Source organism: Oreochromis aureus, linkage group 9 (assembly GCF_013358895.1).
Source record: "Oreochromis aureus strain Israel breed Guangdong linkage group 9, ZZ_aureus, whole genome shotgun sequence".
Lineage (NCBI taxonomy): Eukaryota > Metazoa > Chordata > Actinopteri > Cichliformes > Cichlidae > Oreochromis > Oreochromis aureus.
Window position 1 is genome coordinate 8,125,456 of NC_052950.1, and position 14,914 is coordinate 8,140,369.

At 43.5% G+C, this 14,914-nt stretch overlaps 1 protein-coding gene across 4 annotated transcripts in view; it reads right to left on the reverse strand.

Moving 5' to 3' along the window:
• LOC116311274 (partitioning defective 3 homolog) overlaps window positions 1-14,914 on the reverse strand; it is a 354,699-nt gene that overhangs the window by 105,271 nt on the left and 234,514 nt on the right. For all 4 annotated transcript variants that reach the window (XM_039617400.1, XM_039617399.1, XM_039617401.1 and 1 more), the window contains 2 exons: window positions 7,612-7,845; window positions 2,911-3,118 (listed from right to left, as the gene is read on the reverse strand). In XM_039617400.1, the coding sequence (XP_039473334.1) occupies window positions 2,911-3,118; window positions 7,612-7,845 (442 nt within the window). The remainder of the gene's footprint in view (window positions 1-2,910; window positions 3,119-7,611; window positions 7,846-14,914) is intronic.

Here is a 14,914-nt window from a genome sequence, read left to right on the forward strand (position 1 = left end):
AATGGAGATGGGGCTTTGATGGAGGAGGTCACTCAGTCACACGGCAGATAAACAGCACCTCATTAGGTACATCGAGGGGAATCTCCCAGGCTGGCCCAGACATCATTGTCTGCTAGCATGCTAACAGAGCCCTGGGCAATGCTTCCAACATCTAAACAAAACTGATAGGAGTGGAAAGTAATGATCGCATGTTATCCACTAGGAAGGACATGAATAATCACATACAATGGTTTTGGGGGGTGGATGATGCGTTCCCCTGTGCACTTCCCTATATGATGCATCAGTTGACAAGCTATGCATGCGTCCAGCAGACATTCAAGAAATAACAGTGATGTCAAACTGCCTCGGGCTTGTTTTTTGTTTTGTGGAGGCATGCATAGATGCTCACTGCTATCCATTCATGAGATTATGGGGTATCCATCACTGGATGTTACAGGACCGTATACCAGGCAGCCTCCCAGCCTACAGTCTGTACAGTATGAAGGGCTTGGAAGCCAAGGCTGTGGACTGCAGTGTTTTTTTTTCCCTGCTTTGAGCTTTAGGCAGTCAATTTTCTTTCCATCACACTCTTGCACACGTTCAGTCATTCTTGCACTGTATTTATCTCTCACTCTTCCCCCTCCTCTCCCACCCTATATTAGGCCATCTTCCTTCCCCCTGGCTCCGATGTTAATGCACTTCCAATCAGGCTGTCCATTAAGTGGACGTGCGCTACACGTTCATCAGGCCGTCCAAAGTCCTGCATGCAAATGAGCTCAAATTGCATCGCACTGCAAACTCCTTGAAATCTCCTTAGAGGGAGTGTTAAGACATGCATCTGTGAGAAATGCAGGAAAAAGTGGCTGCCTGGCTATCCATTTTATGCAGATGAAAACCGCCGAGACAAGCAGCACAAAGGATTAACCCAACGAGGATGTCTCCACGATGCAGTGATTTAATGGTGAGACACTCGCACGTGAAGCTCGCTAATATAAATTCTATCTGTGGCGTGCAAGCCCGGGTGTTCGAGTAACTGTCAGCCGAACCTTTTTGTCATGCAAAGTTAAACTTTTCACTCTGAAATCAGGGAAAACTTTTGGAACTGCTAAAAGTGAGACACACAACAGTTAGATCGTTTTCGCTTTCTTTCCCTCTCCTCCCTTTTGACTGCTAGGCATTTCACATCACTCCAGACTGTTCTTTATAGAAAGAGTTTGCTGTTGTATCCAGTGGGACTCGTTCATACTCACCTCAAGTCTTTGTCATTTCTAACTTTCTGAAACAGTGATGTTTTCGAACGAGGAAGAACAGGGATTGGATAGAAAAGGACATTGTTGATGTGCAGGTCTGAGAGCTTTAAATAGAAAAGGCAGGTTCGAGGTAGAGAAGTAGCAAATAGACGACGAGGTTTCGGAGTCACAGAGTCATGGTTTTAGTATTCAGGAGGCACGGGGGCTGGCGTTAAATGCACATAGCATGGGGGGAGTGTCAGCAAGGCCTGCCGCGTGCCAACTCTTAAGTGGCTGTGGCACTCAAAGATAATGAAGAACGATGATGAGGCCAAGGAGGGCATGCCGAGGGCCCACATGCACTTCAAAAAAAAAAATAAAAAATCACCCAGAAGACACCTATCAGGCCAAGCACACATCCACTTATAAAGGTTTGCCAACGGTGCTGATTGCATGTCACGGTGTCAAACCCATGGCTCAAATTTTACCTGTCAATTTGGATTGCAGTACGCTTCTTTTCTCGGTCCTCCCACGAAGACTTACGCATCCACGACATTGGGACGCGCGAGCTTTTGTGCATTTCACACTACATTACGCAATGAGAGGCTGGTAAATAAATAAATCAGAAAAGTAGAAATAATGGGAGATAAGACAGCTTCCTACATTCCTCAATCATGACCTCAAAACACACTTGTCATCTTTATTGTTCATTACTGAGGCGTGCGCCGCGATATGCTAACTAATCCCATTAAAGCAATCCACATGAAAACGACTCACGGCACGATAACGGCCCGCACCGCCTCCGCTGTTAATTTATGCCATATTTAAATGTGCGTGGAGTTGAAATAATTAACGTGACTCCTAATTTTGCTCGTGGCAGACAGACATGCTCGGTAGAAACCACCCCAGGATGTTTATTTTCCATCAACTTCCCTTTGCATGTTTCTCCTCACATTGCCCAACTGCATTGTCCACAGTTAAAAGTGACTGTCTTCTGAGAATGAAGAACTCTGGCATGTAAACTATTTCCCAGACTGGGAGAGGAACGTTTTTAGGCGGCATGATGTGGTAATGACAACACTGAAGGACCTACAGCAGTTGTGATGAGCGCTAATTAAATTACTTTTGCTTCAAATAGTTTTGGGGGTTTTTTTTACACCAATGAATATCTGTAAGATGTTAAGAACAAAATCATACCACCTGCTATCGGTCTCCCCAGACAGCCTGCTCCTGAAATCTCGCTACTGCATGATGAGGCGGCCGCTGAGAACACCAGCCACAGGCAACAACTAACTCCGACCTGCAGTCGATTTTATCGTCTTTTATTCTCAAAGCCAAATCCGCCCCCCCCGTTAGCTCCGGCATGAGCACAGAACATTTTCCTCTGGTTCACAAATGATGAGTGTGTTTGGATAGGAGGCACACGCGCACGGGATTATGAATAAAACATGGCGCCCTTATTAAAAATAATCTGGCTCAAAAGTGCCAGAGGCCCTTGAGGTCGATAACTCTCCTCCCCTTGCAGGGTTCAAGGAGAGGGGTCCCTGATTAGCGGCGGCAACATCCACAGAATGCATTCAAATTCCGTATGATCCAGTGGCGGATGTGGTGAGTGGAATTAAATAAAGCAGATAGTGATTAATGCTCGTGGCAGTGGATGGTGGAGCTGTTTATGGGTTTGAGCTGAGCGTCTGGTTCCTACCTGAACAAGCCCTTCAGCACGCCTTTCTTGGATTTATTTTTGTCCTTGTCTTTGTCTTTCTCCCTTTCTGGCTTCTTTTTCTCCTTCATCCCAGACTTCTCCTGATCTTTCTGTCTGTCGTCTCTGCCATTCAGCCCGGGGCCCAAAGTGAGGTCACCGCTGGTGGACATGGACTCTTGACCCGATCGGGAGCTTGTGTCATCATCCACTGGAGTGAAAAGATAAAAGCAACAAGGAGCGGGAGTTAAATGCCGGAAACATTCATGCAAACACAGAAAGAGAAAGACAAATAAAAATAAAAAGTTATTAAACTTTGACTTGATCCCCCACAGATCACCGGCGTCATAATTGAAATAAGTACTCAACAACACCGCTTTTTCTTTTATTGTGAAAAAGCATCACTTTGGGTTTTTTTCCTCTTAGTAACATCAGAGGAACTATAAAAAAACTAAAACTGTGTCCCACAAGGTATAACAGCTTTGAATAAAACACACTGAATACATTTGCCTCATTAGAGCAGAATATATTTACATTGTAGACTCGTTGGGACTAGTGTTGGGGCTGAACACATTTTTACTTTGGCTGAAAGCCTCAAGTTATTTCGTCTGTGTACATTTCTCAAAGATCACAAGAGAACTTCATTTTGCCCCCCCCCCCAAAAAAACTTGTGAAAACAGAGCGCGCTGCGATGTCTCATGAATCTGCTTCTTAATTACATTTGAACTCATTTCAGCCCAGACATCAAACTGAAACCACACTCCTTAGGTGATGCAAGGTTGATTAAACTCAAAGTTTCCATCACATCTAATCAGAACCGATGTGCAAAAATGTAATTAATCTGTCAGTAATTATACATTTAAATCATCTCGAAAAAGGCTCCCGGGGATCTTAATTGCAAATACGGTGTGCTCCGCAGTCGGCGTCGCTCCTGTCAGCGCTCCATCTCTGGCTCGGAGACATGAGGTAGATGTCCTTCAGATTACAACTGAAGTCTTGCGCGTCATTGTCCAACTTCTTCCTTCGATGGAGGAGCGAAAAGCGCTTATCGCAGGGAGAGAAGGGGAAGGGGGTGGAGGGGAGGTGCGTGATGGATTTTTGGAATACGGGATGAGGCAGACTGAGGGGAAGGAGGAGCGGCTGGATTCACATTTCAAGGATGAACAGTGGGGTTTGTTTTCTCTTGCGATCTGAGGAGCTATCAGCTATTTCTTTCAGCTGTCATCTCGGAGGAAATTACTGAAATGGAATCTGAGCACGAGCCACTGTATATAGCCGAAACAAGAGAACGAAGCGGGGCAGATTAAACCTGCACACTCTTACAATTCATCTCTGCACGGAGCCCCTCCCTCCCCATCTCCGCAAATTCAGTCTCGGGCTCTGGATGGGCGCCGATTCTATCGCTCAATCTGGTGGCCTGCTTATCATCCACTTAAGAGTGAATAGCAGCTGTGAGCTGTATCTGGCTATTTAAATGACAGAGATTAGCAGTGGTGCTAATGCTGCTACTGCTTAGTGATGCCAAGCTGCAGATAACACCCAAAACAATGTAATCCAGAGCCTCCCAGAGAGCAGCTACAGCCACGAGTGCTTACGCATGTGTGCAAAGGCATCCATGTGTGAATGTAGATATATCTGCATGCTTTTGCACCAAGGTTAATTTGTCTTATTGACTTAGCAGGAGCTGAGTGTAAAAGCGAAGCTCTCAATTTACCGGTCGATCTACGTCCCGACCCTCACCTATGGCCACGAGCTGTGGGTAGTGACCGAAAGAACGAGATCGCGGGTACAAGCGGCAGAAATGAGCTTCCTCCGAAGGGTGGCTGGCCTCTCCCTTAGAGATAGGGTGAGAAGTTCGGCCATCCGGGAGGGGCTCAGAGTAGAGCCGCTGCTCCTCCACATCGAAAGGAGCCAGTTGAGGTGGTTCGGGCATCTGACAAGGATGCCCCCTGGGCGCCTCCTGGGTGAGGTGTTCGGGCATGTCCCACCGGGAGGAGGCCCCAGGGCAGACCCAGGACGCGCTGGAGAGATTATATCTCGGCTGGCCTGGGAACGCCTTGGTGTTCCCCGGATGAGCTGGAGGAGGTGGCTGGGGAGAGGGAGGTCTGGGCTTCTCTGCTTAGGCTGCTGCCCCCGCGACCCGACTTCGGATAAAGCGGATGAGGATGGATGGATGGATGGACTTAGCAGAAAGACTCATTTAAAGGGAAAGTGAAGGCTGATTTAAAAAGAAAAAAAGGTAATCAATTTTAAATATTACAAAGTCAAGAGAAAGAAGCGAGAAATACACAAAAGCCTTTAACCTCCTAGGACCTGGCGTCCACATATGTGGACATCACATTTTGGGTTATTTAGACCAAAATACTCAATTTTGCTCCACAAGGGCCTGATATCCACTTACGAGGACATTATACTGCTACTGTTCTATCAAAATTTTAAACAAATATTCTCATGTGTGGCTCTCATTTTTCATAAAAACAAAAATAAGGTAAAAAAAAAAAATCTGGTAATTCTTTGTTTTTACATTCCTCGGGCCCCAATATGCCCAAATATCAAAACGAAATTCAAAATGCATGCCATGGAAGAGTTCGGGTCTTAGGAGGTTAATACTGGTTATCAAAAGGTGAGGCCGTCTGCAGCAATTTAATGGAGCTCAGAAGCAAAAGGCTGACGTCAGAGGTTCTGATGAAAGCGTCGGGACAGTGAAGGATCATTTTGCAGAGACAGACGAGCACGAGAAACATTTCGTCACCTTCATGAAAGTCTACAAGTGAACTTTCTTGCTTTAATAATCAAGGACGTCTAAGCCGGTCTGTCAGCAAAGGTTATGACAGACGTAAGTAAAATTGCCAGTCTTATTCTGAAAAAAAAAATGAAAGAAGGGATTTTTGCACAGCACAGATGATTTTTTTTCCGGTTTCTTTTTTTTCTTTGCTCGAACCACGCAACACAAAGTAGCACAAGGGAAAGTGCATTTTTGCCCAGCAGGATATCTTGTGGGGACACATTTTCTTTAGGTGATGCCACATTCTTATTTTATGTAAATAAAAGTCTGGGAGCAGGGGAAGGCAGAGGCTTATCTGTCAACTTTGACTATTAACCTCGGTGACGAGCACAGACTGGCTGCTTTTATCTAAATTGAAAAACAGAGTTATTTGAATATCATGGGGAGAATGCAATATACAGCGGCAGGGGAAATCGGTTGCTTTCCCCATTTTTCTTTGCCGAGATAAGACTGTATTTAGTGGCTTGCCGACAGAGCTTATGAGAACAAAGCATTTCAGGCAAATAATTCCTTCTTTTTTCAAATGTCCCCCCAGCTCGTTTAATGGAATCCTTTAATGGTGAATGGAAATTTATATCGAGTGATTACTCTTGTGGTGTTGCGGTGTTATTACCTGTCGGAAAACGTAAGACGGCTGTCTCTCCGTATCCCCTGCATGTCTTTTTGTTATCAAACACTAAGCAGTGAAGGATACATGCCTTAAAAGAGAAGGTAGGATGTCTTTCCAGTTCTTCTTTTTCTCTCTTCATATTTTAAATGAATTAAAGTAATTGTGGTTTTTAGGCACAGTCAGGTACACAAGTAAACAAACAGATGGAAGGAATGCCGGACAAAGTTCTGTCGTATATGTGCCAAAACCAAGAGGAGCAGACATATACATATAACATTATGACCACCTGCCTAATATTGTTGTTGGTCCCCCTTTTGCTGTTAATACAGCCATGAGCCATTGAGGCATGGACTCCAGTAGACCCCTAAAGGTATGCTGTGGTATTTGCACCAAGATGTTAGCTGTGAGTTGTGAGGTTGGGCCTCACAACTCACACTTGTTTGTCCAGCACATCCCACAGATGCTTGATTGGATTGAGATCTGGAGAATTTGGAGGCCAAGTCAACACCTCAAACTCGTTGTTGTGCTCCTCAAACCATTCCTGAATCTTTTTTGCTTTGAGGCAGAGTGCGTTACCCCGCATATCCAAACTGTATTTCCATGAAAGGGTTACATGGCCTGCAACAATGTTTAGGTAGGTGGTACGTGTCAAAGTAACATCCACATAGATGGCAGGACCCAAGGTTTCCCAGCAGAACATTGCCCAAAGCATCATCCTGTTTCTGCCGACTTGTAGTTTCCGCACAGTGCATGATAAGCAATGCACACATGGCTATCTACGTGATTTAAAAGAAAATTTGACTCATCAGACCAGGGCACCCTCTTCTATTTCTATGTGGTCCAGATCTGATATATTCTGATACATATATTTCATGTCCCTGTTGTTGGTGCTTTCGTTGGCAGACAGGTATCAGCATGGGCACCCACACTGGTCTGCACCTATGCAGCCCCATACGCAACAAAGTGTGATGCACTGTGTATCCTGACACCTTTCTATCAGAACCAACATTAACATGTTGGAAGACTCCAAAGCAATTCCACACTATGTGAATATTCATAAGTCCATAACACAGACACCTATTGCTGATGTGCTTTGTGATGCATGTGGTAAGTGGGGATTTTAACCCAGTTAACTGCAGTGGATCTGTGGAAGTATCACTGAACTGGCCTACATTTATGTGTGAATCTGAAATGCTTTGTAATAACCAACTAATATCTTATATTGTTCATTATTTTAGCACCACAAACTTGGGCACAGTATTCTGGATCAACACTTAAACTCTACCTAAACGGCTTTTTAAACACTCACATGTGTCCACACTGTTCTCCTCTTCTGGCGCAGTAACAGCAGGTTTCTCGTACGATTTGTCAATCGCAGCACGGAAACTCTCATTGCAGCCTCGGCTCCTGACGATCCTCGAGCGCGACCTGCGAACATTGATCTCGCCATTCTGCACTGTCCCAGCAACAGCCGTCTGGAGGCTTTCCAAGGAGCTGGATTTTTTCAGGCCCAGTGAAGGCCCGAACTGCTGTTCTGCAGAACCTATGGAAAGATTAAATAAAGTCACTTAGACCTGGCTTATGATTAGAACTCCTCTGAAAAAGAAAAAACCCTAAAAGCTGTCATTATGGTGAGTTACGAGAAGGTGCGAGTCTGGCAATTAACATGAAAAACAAATGATGCCATTGCCCGGCCAATGAAGTGTGTGAAATGAGAACAGAGTATTATATCTCCAGCGAGACATTTTCCTGTTGGGAATTATAATTCAACCTTTGTCTTTGTGTCTGCACAGTTAAATTAAGAGGCTGAAACATAATGCATATAAATGGGGCCGCTATCAAAGACAGAAATGTAGCAGAGCAGCGGAGTGATTATAGAGTAATGTTAAAATATAAGAAATTTCTAATACAGCATATTCACAAATTGCTGAGATGAACTGTACCTCTAAAAAAAAGAAAAGATTTTCCATCAGCGGTTCTCACTTAATTTTCTTTTTTAACTCAATTTCTCCAAGAGAGATTAGATAAAACAAGGTGAGGGAAAAAAGACGAGGACATGTAGGTTGAAAAGATTTTACATCCATTAATCTTCAGTGCAGGTCGTATTGCAATGTTCAGAAACCCAAACAACATCGCACAACTGTAGTACTCGGCTTCATATCTAAGGCTTTCTGTGCAGTGACGGAGAGTAATATCATAAAGGGTACATAAGTTTAACAAGAGACACTCAGAGAGCGCAGACCTCCGCCAAGGCAGCTCACTCTCTGGGCGGTTATTTGCTTTTAAAAGGATAGTACTGGATTTTCTATATATTAATTTTCTCTTCTTTATTCTCTTGAAATTTTACTTTAAGAAGTTTGTAGCACAGTTCAAAAGTGCCTTAGAAAGACTGTAGGTATGGACAGTAGCTGCCCAAGCACTTAAATACCTTTAACTATACTGCTAATGTCTAACTGTGACATCATCAACAAAATCAGATAAGAAAAGTATGATGGATGTTTGCTTTGATCAGACAAACATTATCTAGCAGGAGGTCATGGATAATAGGTGCTGATTTGTAAATAACTTGACATGAATAACAGTATATTTCTAAATAACCAGGCACGTATCTTCACGATACTTTCTTTGGCAGATGTAAGATGTAAAAGTGAGGTCATTCCCTATATATTATTTACAAACTATACAGCAAGAAACGCAGTTTTAACTGCAACACATGATACAAACGCAGGGACATTAGCTAGAGTTTTGAAATGATCAGAGATGCTAATGTAAATGGTATCAAACTTAAGACAAAATACCTCCTTAAAAGGGCATAGAGCTGATTGATACTGTGTGGTAAGCAGAGCAAATGTTAAACAGTCACTCTCTCCGATATTTGAGCCAGGCCCATACATCTGTAATTATTTTTCCAATGCTTGCCGGGGGTTTGTTTAGGGTATGTAAGTGGAGCGCGACTCAGGTATTGGTATTTCATTTTGCTGGGGAGCGTCCATCAGGTCCCTGGAGCTCTTGCCTCACCCACCAGTTGGTAAACAAGCAACCCGGTTGACTTTTCCCGTCCCCTTTGTTGTGCTTCGATTCAGAATACAGCAAGACGCTGTCAAACTTAACAAGATGGATTTCTGACTATGTGCCAGTGTTGTGAGGCTATGCAGAGGAAGCGATCAGTAATAAGGGTTAAGCTGTTAATTCAATTAATTTATTAGCCTCAAAGGCTCTCTCAGGGTGTAGCAAATGTCTGTGGACTCGGGGACAGAGTGGCATTGTGTCTTTACGACTCCCCATAGACCACACATGTCACAAATAGTGTTTCCTCTGTGGCTTCAGGTGGTGTAAATAAATGTCTTCTGCAGCTCTTCCTGTTGGTTTTCAACAGCACATGTTGTTCTGTCGTCCGCCCCACTGAACAGAACACCCCGAGTTTATTTGCATGTGTGGGTTCCAGGCAGGGACTCCCTAACAAGCACAGAAACAAAATTCACCAACTCACGCGTCTATACAATCAAGGATCTTCGACATGTTTAAAGTGGCCTAAATGAGGCACATCCCACTGCTGCTGGGTGATCCCAGTGGATCTTTAGGCAAAGAAAATAAATCCCTTTAACACTCCCCCCCATGCAACCTCAAGACAGGATGAGAGAACACATGGAGTTGTGTTACTGCACAAAAGTTGCAGAAGAACAAATAAGAGCTTGGGAAAAAGGGAACACTTTCCCTGCAGTGCAAAAATGCACACCCTGCGGCTACTGTTACAATCACTGTACCAATCATATTACAAACCTACAACAACTATCAACTACTATTACTAGTACATGCAATTTAAGCTAAACAACTAAAGAAGAATTCACTCACCCATCCAAATCATTGAATTCAGGTGTTCCAGTCACTTCCACTGGCACAGGTGTAAAAAAATCAAGCACCTACGCATGCAGACTGCTTCTACAAGCATTCGGGAAAGAATAAGTCGCTCTCGGGTGTTCAGTGAATTCCAGTATGGTACTGTGATAGGATGCGACTTGTGCAGCAAGTCCAGTTGTGAAATTTCCTCACTACTAAATATTCTGTTAGTGGTATCATAACAAAGTGGAAGCAACTGGGAATGACAACAACTCAGCTACAAAGTAAAAATCATAGAGCAGGGTGTACTGAGGCACATACTGTGCAGAGGTCGCCCACTTTCTGTCACTACAGACTTCCAAAACTTTATGTGACCTTCAGATTTGCTCAAGACAGAAAACAGTGTGTAGAGAACTTCATGAAATGGGTTTCCATGGCCATGCAGCTGCATCCAAGCCTTATATCACCAAGTGCAATGCAAAGTGTTGGATGCACTCTTCCCTACAGGACTCCAGGAGTCCAGTGGGGAAGAGTGGAGACGTATTCTCTGCAGTGAAGAATCACGTTTCTCTGCCTGGCAATCCGATGGATGAGTCTGGGTTTGGAGGTTGCCATGAGAACAGTGTGAAGTTAAGTGTGGGGTTGTTTCAGGAGTTGGGCTCGGCTGTTTAAAGGTGAAAGGAACTATTAATGCTTCAGCATACCAAGATATTTTGGACAATTTCATGGTCCCAATTTTGGGGGAACAGTTTGGGGATGACCCCTTCATGCTCCAGCATGACTGTGCACCAGTGCACAAAGAAAGCTCCATAAAGACATGGATGAGCGAGCCTGGTGTGGAAGAACTTGACTGGCCTGCACAGACTCCTGATCTCAACAAGATAGAACACCTTTGAGAAGCATTTGAGAGGAGACTCTGAGCCAGGCCTTAAAATCCAACATTAGTTACAGACCTCAAAAATGCCCTTCTGGAAGAGTGGTCAAAAGTTCCCATAAACACTCCAAAACCTTTTGGAAGTTGTTCCCAGAAGACTTGAGGTTGTTATAGCTGTAAAGGGTGGATATTAATCCCTATGGATTAATAATGGGAGGTCACTGAAGTTCATATCCATGTGAAAGCAGACAAGTGAATACTTTTGTTAGTATAGCGTACTAGTTGCATGGGACTTGTTTTAAAAGGAGTAAGTTATGTTACATGTGGTATCGTTCGGGTCAAAGGGTCATCCCTGTTTCTGCTGCATTTGCTACCAATGAACCCTTAGTGAGAGTATGAGTGCTTCCCCCTCATCTGTAGCAACTATAGATCTCAAGTCAGACAAGACACACGGGCTAAAAGCTCATCTGTTTGCCAATGGTGGCTTCCAGACCAGTGACCATACCATTTCTCCTCTGTCCTTGCCAAATTTAATGAAAGTGCTCAGTCCCACGAGAGCCTACACTCACTCAAGCATCAATCATATAATTTTGCATCCTGCTTTGTGAGGAGATCTCATATGCCTGTCTTTTATGCTGCATAGGACATAGAGCTGGGCGATAGAACGATAATGATATGTATTGCGAAATAACTTTTTCTCGATAGAAAAATTAAACTATTGCGATAGGCCTCATCTCTCTTGTCCTCTTAAAAAAAAACAAAGAACAGCCAATCAAAATTAAGTAGCGCAGAGCCGAACCAATCACAGCCGCAGCGTCACGTCACGTGACTTGTTACGTACAGCACAAGTGCCAAGGCGCACATGTGTATTTGTTTGGGAAACAGCCAGCCGGGCTGCCCGGGTAATGGAGGAAATGAGTGCGCTGACTAGAGAAAAATCAACCGAGAGCGTGAGCGAAGGTTACCGAAGAAAAAACAGATGATGGCTCCAATGCCGGAGAGCTTGTCGAACGGAAGGGCCACAGAAGTTCCGTAGTGTGAAGGTATTTCAGCTATTTCAAGTCTGACAAAAAACAGAGTAGCGCGCACTGTAAATTGTGCCGAAAGCAAGTCTGGGTATACAATAAAGCGGTGCATGCTCAATCTCTGACTGAAAGCGCTGATTCGTCATTCGGCTTTTGTCAGACTAAAGTAACTGTTAAAACTGTTTGAAAAGCTAAGCTATACAACAAGGAGAGATTGAGAATTTCCTTTTAGTTCTCAGTTTATTTGATATTGACAAAAGTTAGTCAATTTTGTCTGTTCTTCTGTAAAATGACCTAAGATTTATTTTTAGAATTAATATTTTGTTTCTAAGTGGAATTGACAATTTAGTAGTCTGTTTTGTTTGTTCTATTTTGAAACTTAAACGCTTTAGCGGCTGCCTTTTGTGTAGTTTGCAATATTTGCCTTTATTTATCTGAAACTGAAGTCTCATGTTCCTTAAGTACATCTACCCTGTTGAACTTATTATGGGAAATAAATATTTAAATCAAAACAAGGTGCTGATTATTTCACATTTTACTTGTGAGCAACGGCACATTTAAATCTTACAAATATAGTTATTTGGCTTATATCGTGATATATATCGTTATCGCCTGAAATGAAAAAAACATATCGTGACATGAAAAAATCTTATATCGCCCAGCTCTAATAGGACAGTAAAATGAAACTTTACTGCGCGCTACAAATGGCTAGGAGGTCAAAAGTTCTCTGGTTGCAGCAGCCAAAGATTCATTTTACTTTTTAGTTTCTCAGTGGAGGTGGGTCCATTTTATTAGCATGACAAATAGCAATGCCAGGAAAGCATAAACAGACTTACAAGACCAACTGAATGCAAGTAAAAAAAAAAAATCATCTAATTCTTTTGAAGAAGCAATTTCATCCTGCAAAGGACAAGAGAGGACGGCCTGAAGTAAAAAATTCATTATAAGAAAGCATAGGCACAGAAACAGCATGACAGGAAAATGATGGAGTGTTTCATCCTTTGAGGATAAAACTCAATCAATCCAGTACAAATGCCATGTAAAGTTGGATTTTTTTTCTTTTTTTGAGGCTTAAGCATTAAAGCCTGCCAACGACGGACACACAGATGCCAGGGTGCATGGCTGACACAATGGGATTGCAAGTTAGAGCTGCACGGGATGCAACAGTTCAAGAGAACACAAATGACATCTGCTGTACTCGGAAACAGGGAATTATCCTCCTGCTTGGTATTCCGCGCTGCAGTCCTGCTCGCCATTGTTTCTCGTCGGCGCAGCGGATGACTGAGAAAAGCGCGGAGACAAAGAGAACGGGAGAGCGAGGCAAAGAGACGGTTTTTGCCCACCGACCCAACTGCCTCAAACCTGCCTTTGTTTTCATCAGAAGCAGCCCCGGCTCTCTCCTGGGAGGGTTTGACGGACAGCTCTCTGTGTGCCAATCTATTATGTGATTCCTATCACACAACAGAAACCTCGGTGCTCTGCTCCTCATCTCCTTCTTATTCAGAGGAATGAAAATACATATTTCCCCAACCGCATATAGACACGAGTTTGCCACTCCCTGCACGTCTGGAGGAGAAATGAAAATCATCAAAATGAAATACACAAAGAGAAAGACAATCAGACTAAATGGGGTGAAAGTGCACCTGGTTGCAAACAAACCTGGCCCGCGTGCTGCGTACTTTAGCCAGATTAAGGGCAAGGACAGTTAATTGGAGAAGATCCATTGCCATTAAGCGTTAAAGGGGCAGTGTGGCAAACTTCATGAATAAATCAGTGGTGCTTATTACAGGGACAGAAGCCCATAGTATAATTAGAGCAGCTAAAAACTATGCTTTGCAGCCATTATTCACCACGGGCCCCTGCATGTAAAGATCTGTGTACAGACAGGGGCTCCATTACACATAATTTATTCAGAGTGTCGGGGCTTTAAGCAGGGTGGTAAAAGGGTAATTATGTTAAAAATAACCTCCAAGATGGTCGGAGGAAGGCCACGTCCAGGTATCCCAGTGGAAGTGAGGCGTCGCTGGGTCAGCTGCGCTATTATGTCTCTGCCAGTTGTGGACCATTAGCCCGACAGAGGACGTCCTCCACATGCTCAGCATATGTCACAAGAAATCATTATAAGCCGGACTTGGTTAACATTTCAATTAAGGATGCTGGATATTTTGCTGCACACTTTTCAGGCTTCAAAGAAGTCCAGTGAATTTTTTTTTTGGTTTGTTTATCATCGTTCAGTATAGAGTACTTTTCCTACATGAAAGCTCTTCATTTAAAGAAGCTGACAACTCTACTGGAAAGACTGGACTGGAAATTCACCGGATTAGTGGTAGACTTGGCTGGAACAGACATTCACAATTACCGTAAGCATTAAAAACATCTGCCAGGTTCTCATTTACTACCACTGGCCTATCTGTGACTGGATCGGCTGCCAGCTTTCTATAAGGAAAGTCTCCACTCATGTGTTTGGTAGTCTATGAGATGTGGCTTATCGAGAGTGCTTTGCTCTCAGACTGCTGGTTTACTTGTGGTTCCTTGGGTATTTAAAAGTAGAATGGGAGGCAGTGACCTTCAGCTTTCAGGCTCCTCTACTATGGAACCAGCTCCAAATTAGGATTCAGGACACAGACAGACACCCTCTCTACTTTAAAGACTTAAAGTATTTCCTTTCTGATAAAGTTTATAGTTAGGGCTGGATCAGGTGACCCAGAATCCTCCCTTAGTTCCATCCGCTGCTCGGGGCTTCCCATGATTCCCATGTTTCTCCTTCACTCAATGGTTTTTAGTCTCTGTATGTTTATACACGACTCTGTATTTAATAATTAATTATGATTCATCTCTGGCTCTCTTCCACAGTGTGTCTTCTGTCATGTCTCCCT